Genomic DNA, 22187 nt, shown 5'->3' on the forward strand with positions numbered 1-22187 from the left:
AGAGACAGGAGAGAACTCTCCACACTTGTTTTACAAACAGCTGTATTATATCCGTTAGCGCATAGCTAACCAGATGCTAACAAGTCAACAACAATCCCCTGTACAAGTGTAGTTGTGTTAATATGTGTAGATTTATTATCATGCTGAACAAAACGTGTAAGTATCATGAATGTGTGTTTGCCACTACAGATATTATGTTCTGCAATATTCCCAAAATCCAATGGAAAACCCATTGTTTTTTTATGGATGGAGCTGTATGGCTTCCATATCATGGATGTATAATAAGAACGTTCCATACAGTAGTGACTCCTATTGAAAGCGTGTTTAAATGATGTAACTACTGTGGCTTTAAGAGGTTAGGCAGCAGCGTGCAATGCATTGCCTTGCTTCCATTGCAACACTGGGGTGTGGCGTAGATTACAGCCTATAATACAAATACTCACAGACTTCCTGGATGAATCAGAGTACAATTACACAGTCTCTATTCAACACCATGTCTGAGTGGAAGCAGAGATGTGAGTCTGAGTGGAGCCTGCAAGGCGCACCGATGCCCGGCAGCCTTGACTGGAAGTCCGTGTTTGACGCCAGACCGCTGGGGAGGAATTTACTGAAGAACCCTTCACCTCACGGTAACACAACACTGTCAAAACATGACTGTCCAGGGAGATTTCATTGAGTTGATCGAAGTTCCATACTAGGATACTGATACACATGTTGATGTAGGCTACGTAGCTCACTTGTTACAGTAACAACTTATGAGAATGGGTGTTTCCAAAGTAGCTTCCAAAGTTTGATCCTGCAGTGGTTTCAGTTTCTTCAGTGTAACAATTCAGCCAATAAGGGACAGGCTTCCTCATGTAGATGTTTTCAGCATCATTGAGCAGCTTTGTGCAACATGAATACCTGCTGTGATGCAAAACTATACTCATGACTTATTGCTTTTCTTGGTTTGGTTAGCAAGTTCATCAATTCTTCTTTAGGGTCTACAGTTATGTACATTGTGGCCTATTTACTAAAATGATTAATTTTGTTCTGCCTTATCAGCTTAAATAAGCAGCTTTTAGTTTGTATGCACCACAAGCTTGGAACAAATGCTGAGGTCTGCCCCAACCCTGTTTTGTTTCTTTAAATCTAGGTTGAAAACCTTTCTTTTTAATGCAGCTTTTTAAACCTTTAACCGTGCCTTATCGTTGCACTTTTAGTTTCAGACAGTATTTTATCGCTTTTATGAATTGTCTTTTTTTTGGTTTGTTTTGTTTTTAATTATTATGTGTTGAATGCTTATGTGAAGCACTTTGAATTGCCTGTGTGTCTTAAAATGTGCTATACAAATAAACTAGCCTTGAACCTTGAACACATCAAGAGGAAAAATGGCAAACAAATAATGACATTCATTCATGGGAAAAACATGAATTCACTTTGATCTATGCAATGAGTTTGCATCACGTTTAATTCCCTCAATTTAAAGGTGAGTTAATTGAGGTTACAGGGTACATTTATCACGAGACCTCTCTTTTCCTTTAGCCCTTGTTGCCTGGAGCCATGGATATATTTGTTTCCAGGTTTTTATGATCTCCACTAAAACCCAGTAACATGGAGGCATTATCATTGTTGTTTGTGGTGTCAGAATTGGTAAATAGCAATGTCTTTTAAAACCTGTAGAAAATAGGTGTGTGTGTGTTCGGTCTGGTTTCCGGCTGAGTTTCGCTGTGTCTCGCTGTCTCGCAGACGGCCACTGGGCTCACAGGGAGGGGGGGGCAGGTGCTCCAACAAGCCATTTAGGACAGAGAGTGAATACACATAATATACAGAGATGCTGTTTGAGAAACCAATGTGAGTTTGGAAAATTTCACAATATAAATCTATTTTAGTAGACCTCAACAATGGAATTATGATCGGTAGAAATGACATGGGACCTTTAACCAATTGCATGAGTGTGAGGGTATTAAAATAAATTGGTCAGTAAGTCAGAGATGTGCAACTACATTTAACTTTTTGTTTTACATTTTTTTTAAATAAATGATTATGGGAAGTGCCCTTTTTCTCACTTGAGCTCCCGCCCCCCAAAATGTCTGTGCACGTCCCTGTAGCCATGTATACTTGCACGTTGTTACTTTTGTAAAAATCTAGTAAACGTTATAAAACATGTCTTCACTGGAAGTGTCTCAAAATGCTGATGTGAGCATTATGAGCTGCTGAGTGATACTTTAGTTGGACACACCCAGTGACCCAGACTGTCGGAAAGATATATTCTTTGGCTTTGAAGTATTACAGTGTGACTAGTGTCTTTAGTAGGAGTGGTACCAATAACAGTTGTTTCTTTGTCTCATTTCCTACTCAGGATTGAGTAAGGACACCCCTCCACCTGAACCTGATCTGCCTGAATTTCCAACACGTGGACCTCCACGATTCCAACCTGATGGTGAGAGGCAGGAGAAAGTGCCATAATTAGCTACAAATGACAACAATGACATTTAAATCAGTTTTAGTAAAAATCTCTTTTAATTTATAGGCGACTTCAGTGACTGGACCACGAGCCTGGAAGTCCTCCCCTATGATATGAGTGGAATCCCAGAAGGTGCCGTGGTCTGTGAATTACCTCAATGCAGGTGAGTGTCTCCCTGTTAATCATGCAGATGTTTTTAACAGTGATTACCAATGATTGTAGACATCCAACTTCAATAGATTGAACTGGTGCATATAAAGCCATAATTAAAATAAATGGATTACATTACCAAGGTCAATCCAAACTTCCTCTTGTGGACAAATGTTATTCTAAAAAGCTTCCAGATATTTTGGATAAAACTAAATGGCATTTTGTTTCTTAGACATACCTGCTCACTGTATAATTATTTCAGTGAAATGTTATTTTATAGGCAAGCTGTTTACTTGTAGCAGATTTTACTTTCTAGATGTTGCTTATGTGGTTGTCTGCTAATTAAGTGCAATTTATGACAATAAGTCAAGAATCATCAGAACTAAGCTGATATTTTCAAATAAAGAAAAAAAACCTCAGATTTCTCTTTCCAGTTTGTCATTCATGTCTTTATTACAACACCACACAGGTTTTTGTTTACCTCCCCCCCTAAATAAGTGATAAATACTATCATTTTAAACTGAATGATTAATAATGAGCATGTTGTGATGTGACTCTTGTCTCTCTGGTCCTCAGCTGGTTCACCATGGAGCAGGTAGTGGACCTGAAGGCAGAGGGATTGTGGGATGAGCTGCTGGATGAGTTTCAGCCTGAAATCCTCATCCAAGACTGGTGGGTTAATGAGCACCACCACCCACCTCACCCACCCATGTGTGAATACTTATCACTGTGGTCTTATCAGCTTGTTATTACACATGAAGCTGACACTGTACTGTGTGTTTCAAAGTTAATCATACACAATGTGCCATTTAGGCTTCCCTCATGGAATGTTTGAATATGTTGGGCATGGACACATGTCCTGCTTGCAGTGTGTGTATTTGTGTAGATAATATATAGAAGATAGTGTTATGATATGAATTTACTAGTTTGTAGCATAAACGTGCATATCTCTTTTGACAAATAAAATAGTTTGCGTAAACAAGCATACATGTATACAATCATATAGGACTATTTAACATTTATTGTATATTTATTATGCTGTACAAAGCCTGACTTTATTCACAAAGTAATGGGTAATATGCTGGGAGCAGGTCATTATCGCCAAGGTCAAGTATCGATTATATACTTACTTAAAAGCCTAATAGATCATTTGAATTATTGATATAAACATTTTCATTTAATAATGACTGTATTGCTTCTGCTAAGAAGAAAAAAAGAGTATGTTCTATACTGCTTCCGTTATACTAATACCAGATTACATTTCATGGAAGTCAGTTGGAAATCTATTAGTGATTGCCGACCTGTAGAATCAATTGTTATCCTTCTTTTATTCTATATCTGGCAGCAGTGGCAGCAATCAATGGGCTGCCACCTGTCAACTCTTATACATGCCAAATGTGAGATGATTTCTTGATACAAAACATTTAATTATCTGTATTTTGTTAGGTATGAGGAGAGTCAGCTGCATGCTTCCATCTACCAGCTGCAGGTGAAGTTACTGGGTGCTGACAAAAGCACAGTGATCTCAGAGCACAGTGTCAACCCCAGTGAGGACCTCAGCAACTACTCACACAACTGGAAGGAGGTGAGTCACTGGTTATAGTCCAATTTTCTAATAAAAATAAGCTTTTTCTAACCAATTTCTCTTAACCTCACTGGAAAACGTCATAGGAAAAACTACAATTTTCAGTATATAAACTTACTATTGAAACCATGTATACTTTAATGGTAGCCATGCAGGCACGTGCACACATAGACATCAAAGTGGGCTTGAGCCCCTGCCCTTTTTCTTCCTCTAGAGAAAGTGCCCTTTTTTCCCCCTTTTTTAAAATAAATAAATGAATATATACTGTATCTACTGCTGTTTGCGCACAGTTTCCCTTTCCAAAAATATATTGATTGAATACAAAATAAAAAGATCAGGTCGGGAGATTAGACTGTGAAGTTCCGATGCTCTCGCTACCCTCCCTCCCCGTCTCCTGCACAGCGGTGCAGACAGCCATCGGCAGTCACTTCAGACAGACAGGTAGCAGCACCTCCCACTTTAAAGTCCCATGTTATGCTTTTCTTGGCTTATTTTGAAGGTGAGTGGTGACTGGTGATGAACACATTACTAAACTGCCAGTGCCTCGAGTTTACAGCTAATTAGCTAAAAGACAAAAACAAATATAGTTAACTAGATAGGCTACTAGCTAATGGATAAGTTAGCTCAAGGTTTAGCTAAGGCAATTTATCATGGACTGGGCATACAGGCTAATGTACTGTACTTAAGGGGAGACACTAAAGGTGAATACAGTCAAATATGTATCTAATAACGTCATCACAATCGCCACATTGATATGCAAATTAGGCGTTAACTAGGCTTAATTAAAATGCGCTAATTTGCATGCAGTTACCAAGGCATTGCAGGTGAAAGGGATAAAACAAAAAACAAACAAAAAAACGTATCATCTCACAACTTCCCCAGATAGTTACTTACGTCAAGTCAGTATTTTCCCCTCAAATGTGATGTTTAACCTGTTAAACCCCGAGCCTGTTTTTCAGGTTTCAGGCTCGAAAATGACATTCCCAGAACAAATGACTATAACTTCTAAAAGGTTTATATGAATAATTGTTGTTATCAAAGCAAGGTTACATCTGTGAGTTGGATGTAGAAGTGTCAGAATCAATATAGATTTTTTTGTGTCAGAGTAAATTCAGATGGAACATAGCAAAAAAATGTAAATTCCTGTCTCCGCCTAAAGAAAACCCATTACTTATAGTGAATGATGTGTTAGTAGCCTAAAAGCTTTAGGAATCCAAAGTATAACATATAATAAGTACCCTGTATCAAGATTGAGGCAAAAACAAGTGACATTTGACCTTTTTAGAGAGGTTTATGAAAATAAAGTCCAGGCGGAATAAGCTTTGGGCACATTTGGTTCCATCAGTGCCATTTGACCTTTTTCAGGTACAAAAAAAAAATATTAAAAAAAAAATAATGATTTTTTTTTTTTTAAATAATTTTTTTTGTTAAATATTTGTGTGTGTAGGTGTGTGTGTGTATGTGTAGGTGTGTATGTGTAGTTGTGTAAGTGTAGCTGTGTGGGTATGTGTAGGTGTGTATGTGTATGTGTAAGTGTAGCTGTGTGGGTATGTGTAGCTGTGTGGGTATGTGTAGGTGTGTAAGTGTAGCTGTGTGGGTATGTGTAGGTGTGTATGTGTAAGTGTAGCTGTGTGTGTATGTAACTGTACCAACGTGCTATACAATAAAACTACACTGTAGGTCATTGTGTGTAGGTGTACTTGCACAATACAAAAAATGGAAACATAGGTAACATTTGACTCCAACTGGGGCAGATTTATTTCAAACATTTTACCAACACACTATAGGCATGTAAAAACAAACATTTTACCAACGTACTATACAATAAAACCACACTGTAGGTTTGTAAAAACAACAAATATTTTACCAACACACTATACAATAAAATCACACTAGGTATATAAAAACAACAAGTATTTTTTTTTTTAAATAAACACTCGCAAAACGTTATACCTACCTGAACTTTATACCTACCTGAATGTTCCAGTATTTAGGTCGTGCCACTCCCTGAAACAGTTCTTTTTGACAGTGAAGCACAGAGGGACCTGGCACTTCCTGCAGTACACAGGTGTCTTCACCCTTTTGAGTCCAGCATCTAGGCACCTCCTGCAGTTCTTCCTGACCTTGGTGGCATCTTCCCCATAATACTCGGGCATGCATGTGAGTGGTGGAGGAGGGGGAGTGGTGGAGGAGGGGGGGGGGGGGGGGGGTGGAGGAGGTGCAGGGCCTTCAGCAGGGCCTTCAGCAGGGCCTTCAGCAAACTCCAACAATTCTGCAGCAAGCTGCTCCCTGAAAGTCTTCTGGGTGTGTGGCTTTGTCCTGTTGGGGTCACTCCTCATCTAACAAATGTGGAAAAACAAAGAGATTAGATTAATTCACTGGCTTATACTTATAGGATAATATTAGACTATAAATGAACAATATTACACCAAATAAATAAGTAAACACATGGCCACTGGCCATTCATTTAGAAAATGTAACTCCAAAAAGACAAGTAACACTATTTAGCATTTTGCCTAATCATTCCTGTAGCTTCTTGGCTAAGCTAACACTGTGATGCAGTTCCACCAAACACAAAAGTAATATATAAAAAGGATAATATTGGACTATAAATGAATAATATTACACCAAATAAATAAGTAAACACATATATATATATATGGGAGTGGCTATATACAGGACGGTCCTGTATATAAGGTCTCTGAAATGGCTATATACAGGACCGTCCTGTACACAACGCCAAATGACTATATACAGGACCGTCCTGTACACAACCCTCTGAAATGGCTATATACAGGACGGTCCTGTATATAAGGTCTCTGAAATGGCTATATACAGGACCGTACAGGAGACATTTAAAACATATGTCATATGAATTATTGCTACATAAACATTATATCGCAGTCTTAGTTTCGCCAACTCCGTTTCTAATATGCAATATGACTATAAAATGCGTCTATAATGTATTTTCGATCTTCCCAATTCAGACGAGAGATCTCTCCCCTGCCTGCTTGCGAGGGGGCGGGGCAGTTTACACACACACACACGCAGCTGCTACATGCAGCAACACACATACACGGAGGAGATGGCGGAGAGAACGCGCTCCGAGGTGTGGTTAAACTTTAGCCGTCTCGATGTGGACAATACTCATAGGCGGCGCGTGAGGCTCAGGTTTGGGAAGGCTAAATAACTTTTTTTTTCATCTTACGCAGCCCGCCTCCGGCGTCTATAGAAAAGAGATCAACTCAGTGAAAGCACCGCCTGCTGACCGATCAGAGCTCAGTGTGCGGAGTTTAAATCTATCAAGTCATATTACAGGAAAAAGGAAATGCAGTTTAAACTGCCGTATGCAGAGAAGACGCCGACGTGTCGCACTTATCATTCATATCACACTGACATCACATCATCAATCAGATCATCGATCTCACAATATTTCCTTATCTGAGTCAGCTTCTCGAGCCGTATCTGGCCGTGCAACACTTAGTTACATTGTCACATATAGCCTACTGTATGCAGACGTATTATTTTAAGCAACACATTAAGTTGACGAAACACTCAACTCAAATGTAATAAAGTCAGATCCCCTCGTGTTTTAGATGGGGCAGTATCATAAAACTGTTGTACGCTTTCAAACACTCGGTAGTTTATTTTTTAACGAGTTGTTCTGTATTCTCCTTGCAGGTGCAACTATGTGGCTTGTATCCTGGATTATATGTTTAAGTCATCATGGATGTTTAAAGTTCATATTTGTCTAATATTAGTTTACTTTTCATTAATGAAGTATGATGTTGCGCTGTCAGTACACTTGTCCCTGTTTGTGATTGGTCAAATGTAGCTAACCCCGCCCCTTTCACGTGAACGCGTTCTCAGCTGGAGAGAGAAACCCTGGCTTGATTTACCGAGTTGATAACCAGCGCCGTAGGACCGTTTAGCGAGATCGCGTTTGTTAGGGTTAGTTAAGATAACTCAAACATATCCAGGGTCTGTTGAACTGGCTTCGTGGTACAGGGCACAGGTGGCTGCATAGCAGCGCTAATGTCAAAGACATTATATTTGTATTTTACCAGGATGCAGTTACACAAATATTTGGGAAGGCTTAGCCTTCCCTAGCCTACAGCACCCGCCGCCCCTGACAATACTCGTTACCAAAAGTGCAATAACAGTTTAGCATGTAAGGGCGGTAACACGAGCAATTTGTCTAAACATTTATCAAAAGTGCTCCACATTCACACGGAGGAATGCACCGGTTTCCACTGTCTTTCTAGCAGCTCTGTAGCTCCGTCCACGAGTAACGTTTCCACGTCAGGTGTTATGTATGCTAGCAGCAATACACAGAGTTAACTCAGTTATACAAACATGGGTTAATGATTAGAGGAAACTGAGTTATTTATTTTGTTAAAGTTTCAGCTATTCTGTTTACAGTTCTGTCATCACATTATTTAATATGATTTGTTAAAACATTGTTGTTTCTTTTGATGTGAAATATTATGCATTTAATTAAAATAAAAAGCAATGTTAGTTTTGTTCACAATTTGTTTAGTTAGTTTACCTTATTTCTTGTCAAAAGAACCGTTAATACTATCGTTAAAAGGACCGGATCGATAAGCAGTATCGATATAAGTAGTAGTACAGTTAAAACCTTAACGATCCGAATAATCGATTAATCGTTTCATTAATCGATAGATTAATCGATTATCAAATTAGTCGTTTGTTGCAGCCCTAGTTTGAAACCAGAGGGTGACCTTCACCCATTTTAGAAATCAAACCTGACATTTCATGTCTTTATCGGCATAAAAATCGAGTCGCTTTTTATGTAGTCTACAGAAATATGGATATAATTGGTGTACAATTAACGTTTACAGCAGGATAAATTACAAAAATGTACAGCATACTACATAGAATTCAAAATACGGTTTCTCCGATTTCTAAAATAAAAAATGCCGGCGTAACCGATAAATGATTTGTGTTGCTTTCAATGCAAAATCACACGTCAACGAAATGTCGGCGTATTCTTTAAAAAAAAACCTTCAGTTTTAATAAAACCGAGTAGTCTTTAAAGTATGCAGTGATATCCTTTACAAGTAAAACATTGTGCATTGAAAAATATAAAGTAGAAAATGATTGAAACAACATAAAAAGATAAGCCAAAAAAAGACTGAAATCAGCATAAAAAGCTAAGCAATTGGCATGGAAAGAGATTTAATTGCCACAATTTTATATTGAGGGGAAACTCATTGAAAATAATGTTGTCGTGAGAATATTTATCTGTGAATCCTATCCCTACATTACCACCCGCGAAATTTGCTTAAGCATGCTATAATAGCCCGGTCTGTATATAGTCATTTGACGTTAGCTGCAGGACGGTCCTGTATATAGCCATTTCAGATATCTTATCCACAGGACCGTCCTGTATATAGCCATTTCAGAGAGCTGTTTACAGGACGGTCCTGTATATAGCCATTTCGGAGCTTGTATACAGGACGGTCCTGTAAGCCATTTCAGAGACCTTATATACAGGACCGTCCTGTATATAGCCATTTCAGAGACCTTATATACAGGACCGTCCTGTATATAGCCATTTCAGGGCTTCTGTGCAGGACCGTCCTGTATATAGCCATTTCAGAGAGCTGTGTACAGGACGGTCCTGTATATAGCCATTTGGCGTTGTGTACAGGACCGTCCTGTATATAGCCTCGGCCTATAGGCTATATATTAATTCACTGGCCATTCATTTAGAAAATGTAACTCCAAAAAGACAAGTAACACTATTTAGCATTTTGGCTAATCATTCCTGTTGGCTAAGCTAACACTGTGATGCAGTTCCACCAAACACAAAAGTAATATATAAAAAGGATAATATTGGACTATAAATGAATAATATTACACCAAATAAATAAACACATGTATATATTCATTCACTGGCCATTCATTTAGAAAATGTAACTCCAAAAAGACAAGTAACACTATTTAGCATTTTGCCTAATCATTCCTGTAGCTTCTTGGCTAAGCTAGCACTGTGACGCAGTTCCACCAAACACATAAGTAATATATAAAAACAGAGAGATTACATACCTTTCCCGTGGTGGAAGTTCAACATCCGAGTCACTACTGTCCGGATCCAGGTCTGGCTGGAGGAGATCTTCATCATCCGACGAAGAGTCATCTGGTATGATCATAGCCCCGCTATCGTCAGCTAGCATCTCTAGCACCTGCTCGGTGGTGAAGCTCTCCCTTCTGGCTGCGTAATGGAGCCGGAGCGGGCGTAGTTTATACTACGCAGGATCATATCTTTGGAACCCATTGGTCGATTTGGGTGATTGACACATTTTCTGAACCGTTAGAGCCAATAGAATCGAGTGACAGTTAGTAAGTCCCGCTAAACACTTACGTCAAGTAGAGAGATGTTTGCGTAAACAGCACGTGAGACAGCATTAGCTCGGGACTGCGAAACGTTATACCTACTCTGCTGCCATGAATGTAATGATAGATTATCAGGAACAATTCTAAAGTGACTAAGAGACATTGGATTAACCTTAAGCAGCGTTTGTATTCCCTTTTAACAAGAGCTTTGATCACAAAACAGCAACGGTAAGACATAATTATTGTTATGGTTTTGAAAACTGTTTTTTTTTTTCTTCTCTGTTCTGGCTGCTAGCTCAGTGAGTTTGTGTCCTACAGTGATGAGACTTATAACACAATAATCTGTGGAGAATCAGCTTTCAGGTGATATGTAGTTTGTGCAGAAAATATTAAGTTTTAAAGATCGTTTTTGCTAGTTAGCACCGGAAGTAGCATCTGCCCGTTTTAGCTAAGGGCTAATGCTAACGCTTCTTGTGAGACTTGTGTTTTGTTTCGGTAAAAATGGTTCGTATCGTCAGTTAGCTGAGATTCTTCTCGTTAATCTGATATAACACATTAATAGGTTTTTAAATATTAAGATGCCATGAGACACAGTGTCGTGAAAAAAAAAAACAGGGTCCCCGCCGGCGGGGACCTTCGGGTTTAACAGGTTAAATATGCAGATTAGCTTTAAATCTATAGATGAATTCAGACAGGGTAGTAAAACGAACATCATTATGTGTTTTTTGGAAGTTTTATTTCCATTAGAGTGAAAGAAAACATGGAAGCAAAATAGACCAAAATAACAAGTACATGAAAAAACGATCTTTTCGCCTGTAATGTCCTAACTTCATAATTTTGATTGTTGGCTGCTCGTTTAATAACTTAATTTTACTAGTTTGTTGTCTGCTCTTGTGCATTGTGAATACTATAGACAGTGGTTCTCAAATGGGGGTACGCGGACCCCTAGGGGTACGTTGGAGTACTGCAGGGGGTACGTGAGATTTATTTTATGTTAATGAAAAAACAACATAAGTAATGCATTTAAACAAACTACTAATAGTAGATTAACTACTTTATTCAAAGGTTTACAGTAATTCTGGATAATAAAATGGGAAAAATAAACGGGGTGCTCTTTTTTCCTCTCCCTCTCCTGACAGCCCGTCAGTCTCGTGCAGCTCGCTGAACCTGTAATAAGTGACCCGACAGTAAAGAATATATTTATAACTAGTTTAGCTAGTTCCAGAGTAGATAAACTAGCTAAGTGTGTTAGGTCTAACTCAGTGTATTTAATTTTGCTCCACTCAACGGTCCGTCACAGCGGTGGAGCTGCGTGTTCTCCGTCAGCAGCAGCTGATCTGATCTCTGATCTCTCTCTCGCGTCCGGTTAGACTTCACTCGCGTTTATGTCCAAATCGATCAGATCTAGCTAGTTCTAGTTAATGATATGACTGCCAACTTATCAAAGGACACCTAAACAATAAGCGTTGCTTGGCAACGGCGTGTGGCCGCAGAGTATAGCGCAGAGTATAGGTCAAAATCCCATGCTCATAAAATGCTAATATATTTTTTTCTCTTCATTCCTCACGCCCCAAAATAAATAAATATACCAATTTTAGGAAAATTAAGGAAGTTTGAGCAGTGTGGGTTTTATATTAACAGAGTTACACATATTTCAAAACGCAAAGTGTAATAACTGCAGGTTGCCTCCCTGTCAGAATGACAAAGATCCTCAGTGAAGCACAAGCCCATGTTTCTCACTACATTGTAAGTACAACTTATTAAAAAGATCAGTTCAATGCAACTAATGTCGTCTTAGTGTTATTGCATGATGTTAAAATTGGTTTGCCATGAATTTAGTGATGGATTGTAAACATTTGAAATGTAGCATTTAAGTGTTTCTCAGTTACAATGTTGTTGTTTTAATCAATCAGACACTGATGGTGCAGCACTGTGCTGTACCTCTTTATATAAGCATTTTTTCCTTAACAAATAGTGTTCGCGCTGATCAGGGGGTACTTGGCTGAATTTTTTTTTCAAAGGGGGTACATTATTGAAAAAAGTTTGAGAACCACTGCTCTAGAAGACCATTGTCTCTGTGTTAGCTGATTATTTTTGTAGAATTCTGTTGAGTATTAAAGGGCCCATGTCATGCTTTTCTGGTAATTACCCGTCCCCTTGTGTGTTATGAAGGTTTTTCTGCATGTAAACGGTCTGCAGAGTCACAAACCCTCAAAGTACACCCTGTAGCGAGTAAAACTCTAACACAGAAAATACCTGTCTATGCTGCCCCAGAACGCCTTGTTGGACATTTCTCTTTTTCCATTGTTTACTTCTTGGGTATAGTGAAGTATTTTGGGTATAGTGACGTAACGTAACGTCCGCGGAGCCGTTACGTTTGGTTTGGACCAATTCGCGGACTTCCTCACACTCACACACTCGGCGGGACGCTGCGAGGCTTGCTGCTGCGAGGAGCGGGACACTGTGAGCTGGGTGTGGGGGCGGCGAGACAGCGAGACACCGCGGAACTCAGCCTGGGCACACACACAAACTCCCAGCCAGGCTGCGGGTGTGTGTGTGTTTCAGGCTGGGTTTAGCTGTGTCTCGCTGTCTCGCAGACGGCCACTGGACTCACAGGGAGGGGGGGGGGGGGGCAGGAGCTCCAACAAGCCATTTAGGACAGAGAGTGAATACACATACTATACAGAGATGATGTATGAGAAACCAATGTGAGTTTTGAAAATTGCACAATGTAATTTTTTTCTAGTAGACCTCAACAATGGAATTATGATCAGTAGAAATGACATGGGACCTTTAAACAATTGCGTGAGTGTGAGGGTATTAAAATAAATTGGTCAGTAAGTCAGAGATGTGCAACTACATTTAACTTTTTTTTAAACTTTTTTTTTTTTAATAAATTATTATGGGAAGTGCCCTTTTTCTCACTTGAGCTCCCGCCCCCCAAAATGTCTGTGCACGTCCCTGTAGCCATGTATACTTTAATGGTAACCATGTATACTTTAATAGAATAAAATGTATGTTCGCACTCTTCCTTAACCTTCTGTCCACTCATATTAATCCCACATCAAACCCAATTAGTTTTAGGATTGTATGAAAATATTGAAATAAAAGTTGCATGCGTGCCTTTTGCAATATATGCATTACTTGTTTGGCCTACACATTTACCATCTGAGCATGGTGATATAAAAAAATAGCTTAACCAGTTAAGCCCGAAGGTCCCCCCAGTGGACCCCTCCCACAGTTTATTTGTTCTCACATGTCTCAGGGCTTCTTAACATTTATGAAACTATTAATGTTTCATACCCTTTTAAAGGTAAGAAACTCCGCTAACTGACAATAAGAACAATTGTTAGCTAAAAAAAACACAAGAGTAATACCAAGCCTTTGAATTAACATTGAGCGAAAAAATGCTAACTAATGCTAACGCTTTTTTACACACAACACACGGTAGAAATGCCCTTATTACTATCTTAACTGCACAAACAAGATATACGATTTAAAGCTGAGACTCCACAGATTCCACACATGTAATGTCATCACTGTCCGACCTCGAATTCCTGGAGCTATCAGCCAGAAAAGAGAAAGTAAACAACATCCGGTTTCAAAAATATTACAATAATTACGTCTTACCTTTTTTGATTTGTGATCAAAAGTTGTGTTCAATGGAATAAAAACGCATCTCAAGGTTAATCCAATGTATTTGTGTCACGTATAATTTTTTACTGATAATCAATCATCATATTTATGGCAATATACTCGGTATAAGGTATTGCCGTCCAGGCTTGCACTTTCAGATATGCTTCGTTTGCTTCTCTATTACGTCCGCTATGGTAATGTTTACGTAGATTTGGGAACTGCCCATCGATTCTATTGGTTCTGATGGTTAAGAAAAAGGTGTAAATCACACGAATCGACCAATGGGTTCCAGAGATATGGTCCTGCGTAAACTATAAAGAATGCCAGCCAGCTTAAGTACATTACGCAGCCGACTTCATTTATTGTTTACAATGTAACGAAGCAGGAAATGCAGCAGGACCCAGAGCGCACGGAGCACAGAGTGGACAGCAGATAACGGAATTGCAGTTTTATTGCTTATAGATTATCAGAACATTTCAAAGGGGACACAGCCCCATTGGATATTAATCTATGGATTAACTACATCATCGTTTTTTATCGTTTTTATGCCATTGAAGACCAGTTTAGACCAGACAACGAGGAAGGTAAGTCATTGTTAGTCTAGCGCATTAGCGCTAGCGCCATTTGTTTTGATGTACGTTTTTGTTGATAACGTCGCGAGTTTGTATCTTTCAGTGTTGGGCTATTCAGGTGGGCACCGTTAGATTCTGTGTCTCCTTGCGATCATAAACAATGTGTTGGATGTGCAGCTAGGGTAAGTAATAAGGGAGCGAGGAGTGATTTTCGGTGCTGTAATAGGTTAGCATTTTTCGCTCGGGGCTAATTCAGAGGCTCACTGTAAGAGTAGGCCTATGTTTTATTTTATTTTTTATTTTTTTCACAACAGTTGTATTTGGATGGAATGAATACCTATAGTGATAATTCAAAGTAATAAAATGATTTTTACAGTGAAAAAGTTCAAATGGAACCGATGGTTCCCAAATTACCCAGAGGTGAGTCCGCTTAGACTTTATTTTTCTAAATCTCTCTAAAAAGGTCAAATTTCACTTGTTTTGCATCAATCTTGATACAGGGTACTTATTATCAGTGCTGGAATTGGGCCGGTACTCACCGGTACGCAGTACCGGCACTTCTGGTTCTGACCCATGGAGTACCGGCACTTCTTGCTCAGTACCGGCATGCTGGCGGTACTCCGGTACTCATGCACCGTGCCAGTACTCAACACTCTCCTGCCGTTCTTATTATACATCCATATATATATATATATACAGCCGCCCGGTACTCAGTAGATGCGTCATGAGGTGCCGAACGGACATTCTCATCGCTCTAACCGCTGGAGTTTCACAGCGGCTGTCAGCTGTTTACTCCTGTCATTCAAACAGAACGTGCTGGAGAGGGGGCGGGGATTATCTTCTCCATGTAAATACTGTGGTGGAAACGACTATGTCAAAATTAACCTATTTGACCGTGATTTAATAGTAATACACGTTTCAAAATAATAATAATAATAATAATAATGCCGAAGTAACAACATACTGCAAACTGTTAGTAAAACCATGTTTTAATGCTTTACAATTTACATACCTAGATGCACGTGTGTTGTGTTTATGCAGTGCAACTCCCACCCAGTGGGTGCCTATGTAGAGTGATAGAACAGAGCAGGCACGCCCCCGAGAGAAGGAAAGCAAGTCACGTCACAAATTAGCATTTCTAAAATGTTAGCGTGGATTAATAAAAGTGCAAAAAGACAGCGGTTGTCGCCGGAAGAAACTTCAAATACAAAGAATGCTGTGCCTGTGTTGGAAATTGTGTCTGATGGGGAGCTTTCTTTGGTTGATCCTCCTGCTCCAAGTTCTAGTGCATTAGCATTAGCACTAGCTCCGCCGCCTCCTCCAGAGCCTCTAACGTTAGCTGCTGCTGGCGCAACTGCCACCACCAACACCGGGCAAAGCGATGCACCTGACTGCTGGACAACGGACCAGGTGCAATATTTTTGCAAGACCAATGCATGGCTCCTTCTTAAAGATAAGAAGCTAGGATGTCGGATATGCAGAGATGTCAAATCTTTGGGAATACACACTGGACAAGGACTGAAACTGTCAACTGAATGGGGTGAGTGTGCAGTGTCTCATTTCGGTGTTGACAAGGGCAAACAACAAGCTAGCCTGAGAAAAAAAATCAAAGAACATAAAGAATCACAAGCCCATGTAAAAGCTGCTGACATCCTTACATCTGCTTCACGTGAAACTATTCAACATCAAGTGCAGTCTATGCATACTTCTGAATTAGACACCACTATCAGAGTTTTTCGAACGGCATATAAAATTGGCAAACATAGCCGGCCATTCACAGACATGCCAATTGATTTGAATGTACAGAAACTGAATGGGCTGAACGTGGGCAGGGTTTTGCACTCCAATAAAACCTGTGGCGAAATCATCGACCACATAGCTCATGAGCTGAAGAAAAAAATGGCAAAAGACATTACAGAAAACCAAAGAAAACTCTGTGTTTTGGTCGATGAATCTACCACTATTAGTGGTAAAACGGTGCTTGTTGTGTGTCTACGCTCAGCATTAGCTGATGCTGAGCCCGAAACGTTTTTTTGGGAGCTGATCGAGTTGGATGGAACAACGGCTGATGACATCACAAAGGCGTTAATGGAGTGTCTTGGAAGAGATTTTAACGAGGACTTTTTAGGTCAGTGTTTCGTTTCTTTTGCATGTGATGGGGCTTCAGTCATGCTAGGGAAGAGAACAGGCGTTGCTACCCAGTTGTGTAGTAAATTCCCAAGCCTGTTTGTGTGGCACTGCTCCAATCATCGTCTAGAGCTGGCAGTTGGGGATGTGGTCAAGGAGGTCTCAGGGCTCAATCATTTCCAGATCTTTTTTGACAAACTCTATTCCTTGTTCCATGCCTCCCCCAAAAATCAGAGGCAGTTAGCGCAGTGTGCGCAAGCAGTCGGACAGCGTCTCCTGGTGATAGGGCGTGTTTTGTCCATCCGCTGGGTGGCTTCAAGTGAAAGGAGCGTCAGAGCAGTCTGGGAAAACTACAGAGTGCTTCATGATCACTTCACAAATGCTGCAAACGACACGAGCAGGGATTCCAGAGACAGAGCAAAGTACAAGGGCCTGGATGATGTGCTCACATCTGCAACGTTTGTCAGCAATCTGGGACTGATGTACGATGCGCTCACAGAGCTCAGCGACCTCTCTCGGCAACTCCAAAAAAGAGAGATGACACTGCCTACAGCAGATAGGCTCTTAACTCGAGAAATACGAGTTTTTGAATCCATGGTCACCATGCCTGGCCCACACATGACTACAGTTCATACAGCTCTAGCTGAGAAGTCCTTCAAGGGTGTTGCCCTGCGTGAGAATGGCAGGCTTGTACAGATTCATGCAGGTCAGTTTTTCCGCAGTATGGTAGAGAATCTGAGACACAGAATGACTTCCACAACCTCCTCTCATGTCAGCACAAGAGAAATCCCATTACATGGCCGGGAGGCCCGGGACAATCAGCTAATCCAGGACATGAAAGTTATCCATCCTGGAAGTTGGCCTGAAGAGGAGTTAGACGTACAGTATGGGGACGTAGAGGTGCTACGTTTGTGCGAAGTGCTGAAAGTGGACAGAAGAGAGACTGTTCAGGGCTTTCGCGAATACAAGGAAACCAGGGCATCCCGTACACCTGCTGCCATGGAGCCTCTACTGAAAGCAGTCCGAACCATCGCTGTCTCCACTAGTGAGTGTGAGCGGGCATTCAGCTGCATGAACGATATCCTTACTGCAAAAAGGAATGCTCTCTCTGTCAGCCGACTGTCCAGCCTGGTTTTCATTAAATGTAATGGACCATCACTAGGACAGTTCAATCCGGAACAGTATGTGAGGTCCTGGCTGGCAAAGGGAAGGAGAAGTGCTGATGAAAGAGCCTGTCCAGCTCCAGCCCCTGATACTGATGTCCCCAAGGCCTTCTGGAGCCTTTTCTAACAATGTGAAGTATATTGCAAAGCAGCTCACCCAGTGAGAAGACTTTTGGCATAATGTGCCGATTTGTACAGATCCTGGAGATAGAAGGACTTCAGACCAACCAGGGAGTTATCTGATCAGCTTGGTGTTCAATGTAACTCTTTACCATGGCTCAGACTTTGTTACTTGCAGTTACAGTTTCTCATTTTAGATTGTGCAAATTTTGCATTTGTTTTTACATGTTCTTTGTTCATGCTCTTTATCATTTTTCTGAGTTGGAAAGTTAGATTGCATCATAGTTTACTTTATACATATTTGTATTCTTCAGTGGTGAAGTATATTGCAAAGCAGCTCAGCCATGTGAGAAGACTTTTGGCACTTTTTCGTTTTTCGTTTTCTGAGTTGGAAAGTTAGATTGCATTCAAAATGTACAGAAATACTTAATTTTGTTAAAGCTTTTTATAAAAAATGCTTCTGACCAGAGCTTTGTTTCCTTGTCATTAATGTTGAACACCACCAGAGGGGCTCTCACCTGAAAGGTCTCTGCTTCATGTGTCTTCAGCAGAAGATCTAGACTTTGATTGCTATATTTTCAGTTAATATTGACCTTACTGAGCTTTAGCCATATCCACTGCCTATCATAAAAAATGTTAAGTACAGTGAACCTTTCTAAAATATACAGTAGTAAAGAGACAAACCCACCAGCATTATAGTAGCCAAATTCTTGTTTGTGGGCTGTATATATAAAATTGACTTGAAAAAGTTGCTGATTTTAGAGTACTGGCACCTTTTTCATTCCAATTCAAGCACTGCTTATTATATGTTATAATTTGGATTCCTAAAGCTTTTAGTCTACTAACCCATCATGCAAGGGTGGTTTTCACTATAAGTAAAGGTTTTTTTTTAGGTGGACATTATAATTTACATGTTTTTACTATGTTCCATCTGAATTTACTTTAAAATAAAAACATCTATATTGATTCTGACACTTCTACATCCAACTCACAGATGTAACCTTGCTTTGAGAAAAATAATTATTAATTTACCCCTTTTAGAAGTGAAGATATATAATTTGTTGTGTTAGTGGCATTTTCGAGCCTGAAACCTGAAAAACAGGCTCAGGGCTTAACTGGTTAAGAAAAACCACCCAACTCAGTAAACACTGTGAAACTGTATTTGATAGTTTTACAGTTGCAAGGGTAATGTTCATAATTTGCCTTTTGGTTTACCATATTGTTGTACGATCAAAACATATAAGAATTTTAGAAACATATGGCATAAGATAAAAATTCTTAATAAACACCGTCAATTACATGAACTGTGTTAGTTGGTCATTTAAAATCCCTTTCACTTTTGTAAAAGATGGTCCAGTGTTTCTTATGTTAATTAAGATATCAAAGGAAGCGTTGCAGCTCCTTTCCTGTCATCAAGAGAATTTAAATGGCTCTTATCATGGCTGCCACTTACTTCCTAATCTTTTCACTCCGTTAGGAACCTTCCTGAAAGAAAAACACTAATCCACTGAGTCCCCTGACAGGAAATAATCAGACTATATCTAAATGTTTCACTGTATGGCCTGCAGGTGTCACATGTGTTCTCCGGCTATGGACCAGGGGTGAGATATGTCCACTTCCAGCACCGCCTGAAGAGCCAGTTTATGATGGAATTCTACACCACGCTGTTCACCGGCAGCTCGGTGATGGTCAGACCAACCAAAACCAGCTCCTAGGCTGACTCTTCTGAAACTGTAAAGACTTAGTTGTTCGAATATTCCATGTCATCATCTATAAAGTAACAACACATACACATATTGTCTTTTACAAAAGTGATAATATTTTTGATTTTGATGTGCTTACATATTACAGAGTTTGCAATAATTAATAATGGATTGTGTGTAATAATTTTGCAAATGTATGTGTATTTAGTTCAATTGTTTTATTTTGCATTCCCTTGCATTTCCAAAATAAAAGGCAAATGGAATTAAGTTTTTTTTTTTTTAGGACACCATACACTGTTGTGTGTAATAAAAAAACACATTTTTAACCTTACAGTTCATTTCATTTTTAACACTGAAACCTGTCTCTTAAAAATGATTGAAAAAGTCTAACTATATAAACCCTCTCTATGCACTCTCACTAACGTATTTTGTCGAAGGAAATTGGTGGGTTCTGTGTACATAATACATGACAGACTCACAGTTCATGTTACTGCGGCCTGAATTACCTAAGACTTGTGAATCAAGAGATATAGAGACTGGCCTTTGTCAAGGAATAAGACCACTTAGTTAGTAAAACATTAATAAGAGGTAGTTTAAGTAAACTCACTCTTTAAAAACTCATTGTATTTGACCAGGCTACAAGAAAATGTAGTCTATTGCAGGTTCCATGTATTTTATTTTTTGAAATTTCAGAAAGATTCTGGCATTAACATTATACTAATGTTGTACTTTTATTCAGTGTCAATTAGCCTTAAGAAATAATTTGACAAATGCCCTAATGAATTAGCTATACACCATTGATAGAACAACGTTTGGGTTCCAGATTGTGAAAACTCCATTTGACAGCATTATATTTAGCATTTAATAATGAATCACAAACTTTCATTGGGCAACCACACAATTGTTCATATATCATGGCTCTACAAATACAGCAAACACATACTCAAAATGTAAAATACTTAAATATTCAAAGCATTACCTAATGATATGGATTAACCATTCGTAAAGATGTGAGTTACAACTTTAACTCTTTATGAAGCCTGTCTTCATGAAAGTGGCACTTACAAACAAAACAAGTTTTAATATTGATAATGTGATTTCCAACAAATCTAACACTGAACTACCGTTAGGTCGTAATAACCTAGTGGACGAATATCCTGATATTTGGCAATATATATCAAACTTGTTTGATCCTACTAACCCTTCTTTTAAAATTCAAACATATTTTACACATTCAGGAAATAACATCTCAGGCCTCTCAGTGTAGCGTGGTCAAATACGGCCAAACTGTAAACCATGCTGCACAGCAGGGTAGAGTGAGTGAGCAGCTAAATGCAGTTTTGCAGTTGCGCACTTTCAAATGCGTGTGATGCCTTCAGGTGCTCCCAAAACCAACTCGGACAAGATGTTCATGAATAAATAATAGGCCTATCATAAACCATAAATAGCCCTACAGTACCTCACTGCTGGAACCAAAACTAGATGTTTGACCCTTAATTGTTACAACATTTTCAACCAACACACATTACAGTTTTTTTTCCGGGTAATAAACGTGTAACTCAGCGACAACTAGCCGCTTCTCAACTTAATTATGTCCAAACTAGAAACTTCGGAGTAGACATTGAACGCAGCACATCATCACCCCGCGTGGGCTCGCAGCATCATCTCCGTTAGTTAACGGGAAAGTTCATTCTGTGAGTTCAGCTGTGTGTCGGACCGGGATAGTTTTACCGGGCGTGCGTTTCCAGACTTCCAGAAGCAATGCCAAGATTTGGTGGAGCTGTGCCATAAAGCCGAAGGTAAGAGACGGAGGGCCGGGGAGAGAGGAGCAGGTGCGGCGGGAGAACGGGCGTTTAGGGAGACTGCTAAAAAAGCTCCACCCTCAGGAGCTATCTGTAGTTTTGATTAATAGCAGTCCGATATCAAATACTGTATGTACATACATGGTCCCCACAACTCTATATCCTATGGACTTAACTACAGACTTCAAATACTAGACTATTATCTGTGGCTTCTCAGAGTTATTAACGTTTTTTACGAAGTTACATTTGGACAAAGAAGGACCCTTTCACTTTTACCACATTACATGACACTAGCTGAGAGTAGCTTTTATCCAAAGCAAAATTGCAATTAACCATGAGAATACAAACTAAGAACAGCAACACTTATAATACATTATCTCAATAAATATGGTGGGAAGTTTCACCAAAGAAATTCACATTTTTATATTATTATAATCAAGTTTATGAAATACTGTGTATACAAATACAAGGAATTTGCTTTTGTGTACAATGGTTCATACATAAACACAGTAAGAGGTACCGC

At 39.5% G+C, this 22187-nt stretch overlaps 2 protein-coding genes across 2 annotated transcripts in view; both read left to right on the forward strand.

The window, feature by feature from the left end:
• Positions 1-376: 376 nt before the first annotated feature.
• nccrp1 (P1, F-box associated domain containing) lies at positions 377-20142 on the forward strand. The gene is made up of 6 exons (XM_034226570.1): positions 377-629; positions 2342-2422; positions 2513-2609; positions 3173-3268; positions 4043-4181; positions 19728-20142. Exons 1-6 carry the CDS (start codon positions 455-457, stop codon positions 19872-19874), a joined length of 735 nt encoding a protein of 244 aa, XP_034082461.1. The 5' UTR covers positions 377-454; the 3' UTR covers positions 19875-20142.
• A 1369-nt stretch (positions 20143-21511) lies between these two features.
• slc8a2a (solute carrier family 8 member 2a) overlaps positions 21512-22187 on the forward strand; it is a 59149-nt gene continuing 58473 nt past the window's right edge. Inside the window, exon 1 of the mRNA XM_034226666.1 lies at positions 21512-21661. The gene's annotated coding sequence lies outside the window, so the exon portion shown is untranslated. The remainder of the gene's footprint in view (positions 21662-22187) is intronic.

Source organism: Gymnodraco acuticeps, unplaced genomic scaffold (assembly GCF_902827175.1).
Source record: "Gymnodraco acuticeps unplaced genomic scaffold, fGymAcu1.1, whole genome shotgun sequence".
NCBI lineage: Eukaryota > Metazoa > Chordata > Actinopteri > Perciformes > Bathydraconidae > Gymnodraco > Gymnodraco acuticeps.

Bases quoted from the DNA above. Each gene is read 5' to 3' on its own strand.
- nccrp1 (XM_034226570.1), top strand. From the start codon at position 455: ATGAATCAGAGTACAATTACACAGTCTCTATTCAACACCATGTCTGAG. The intron at 630-2,341 runs GTAACACAACAC...TTTCCTACTCAG, and splicing joins GAAGAACCCTTCACCTCACG to GATTGAGTAAGGACACCCCT. The intron at 4,182-19,727 runs GTGAGTCACTGG...TATGGCCTGCAG, and splicing joins ACTCACACAACTGGAAGGAG to GTGTCACATGTGTTCTCCGG.